This window comes from Merops nubicus, unplaced genomic scaffold, assembly GCF_000691845.1.
Source record: "Merops nubicus isolate BGI_N331 unplaced genomic scaffold, ASM69184v1 scaffold31014, whole genome shotgun sequence".
NCBI lineage: Eukaryota > Metazoa > Chordata > Aves > Coraciiformes > Meropidae > Merops > Merops nubicus.
In genome coordinates, this window is record NW_008604031.1 from 601 (window position 1) to 2,043 (window position 1,443).

The window sequence follows — 1,443 nt, forward strand, 5'->3', positions numbered from 1 at the left end:
TGCAAACCTCTCCCAGAAGCAGTTTATGGTCCAAGTTCTTTCCGGGCCAGAGACTCAGCCCTGGTTTTAGCTCGGACACTTTCTCCAGTTCCTGCTGGGCTGCCCAGAGCTGGTGGCTGAGGTCACAGTAGAAAGCACAGCCGAGGGAAGAACAGGGATGGCCAGTGGAGGCACTGCAGCTCCTGCCTGTAGCTCTCAGTCTCTGCACGGAGCCCAGCTCAGGAGGGTGACCCCGGAAGCCCCTCAGCCCTTTCTCTCAGTAGGCAACATTCTCCAAGTCAGCCCTCGTTCAGGGACCCTTCCCCATCCACCCCACACCCCCCAAGGTCTGCACGTGCCTCGGGGTGCTCCACGTCCAGGGAGAGGTGGGCACAGTCCTTATTTCAGAACGAGCATGGCCTCTGTCCCATCCTGCCTTGTCAGGTGCAGCCCGTGGGTGAGGTAGAACTCCCGGCGGAGGAAGGCATAGAAATAATCAGAGACGAGCAGGATCTGCAGGAGGGAGAGGCTCAGACTCAGCAGGGATGCTCCACAACATGAACAGAAGGGAAGGTGTTTGACAAGTTCTGGGGCTGTTCCTCAGGCCCTGTGAGAGGAGACACTGTGCTCCTGGGAGCTCCCCTTGTGTGCTCCTCCCACTGTCAGGCCAAGGGAGCCCTGACCTCATCTGCTGTGCTCCTGGTGTGTTCTCCAGACAGCTCCAGTCAGGAGCCAGCAGCTCCATAAACTGGCTGAAACACAGGCCAAGAGCAGGTCCAGCTGTAAACCACAGCTCCACAGCCCCTGTCAGCCTCACCCCGGGCTCCTCCCAGAGCACTGCCAGGCACCAGCCCCGGTGCTGCCTCCTGCTGCCAGCAAGCCCCTTGAGCTGAGGCTGTTTTTCAGCCCGGTGAGGGCAGGCAGCAGGCAGCAGAGGTGCCACAGCTCCCCGGGGCAGCCCCAGCAAACAGCAGCTTACCATGGAACACTCACCAGGCTGGGGGAGAGGAGCTGAAACACCAAGGCTGTGGTTTCACAGCACAACGTGTGGGAGCCACCCCACGTGTGCCCACGGCCCCGCGTGCCCCTCAGGTGTGATGCTCAGAGAAGCTGGTGCCACGTGCCCATGGGAGGGCAGTTCTCCTCTGCCTGTCTGGCCCCACTGCTGCTGCCCCATGGTTTTTCCCCTCTCAGCTCACTGTCTCCATTCCCACGTGCCCTTAGCCCTGCCACACTGAGATGCTTTTCTGTGGCATTGTGGTTTGCAGAGCAGGAGGGGATGTTCTGCTGAACAACCAGTGCAGACAGTGAGAGTCTTGTAAGCCTCAGAAAATTCACAAAAGTATCTATCAAATAGCAAATGTTTATAGCTAGTGGATTCTGCTGGCTGCTCACACAGACAAGTATGTAAACATCAGCAAACTTTCTCACAACAACTCTGAGCCAGGCCAGGGCTGACAGAGG

The 1,443-nt window shown here is 58.6% G+C and overlaps 1 protein-coding gene across 1 annotated transcript in view; it reads right to left on the reverse strand.

The window, feature by feature from the left end:
• Positions 1–378: 378 nt before the first annotated feature.
• The window catches only part of LOC103771592 (phosphatidylinositol glycan anchor biosynthesis class U protein-like), a gene marked incomplete at its 5' end in the record, with an annotated part of 1,683 nt that continues 618 nt past the window's right edge, over positions 379–1,443 (reverse strand). Inside the window, one exon of the mRNA XM_008938893.1 lies at positions 379–492. Within this exon, the coding sequence (XP_008937141.1) occupies positions 379–492 (114 nt within the window). The remainder of the gene's footprint in view (positions 493–1,443) is intronic.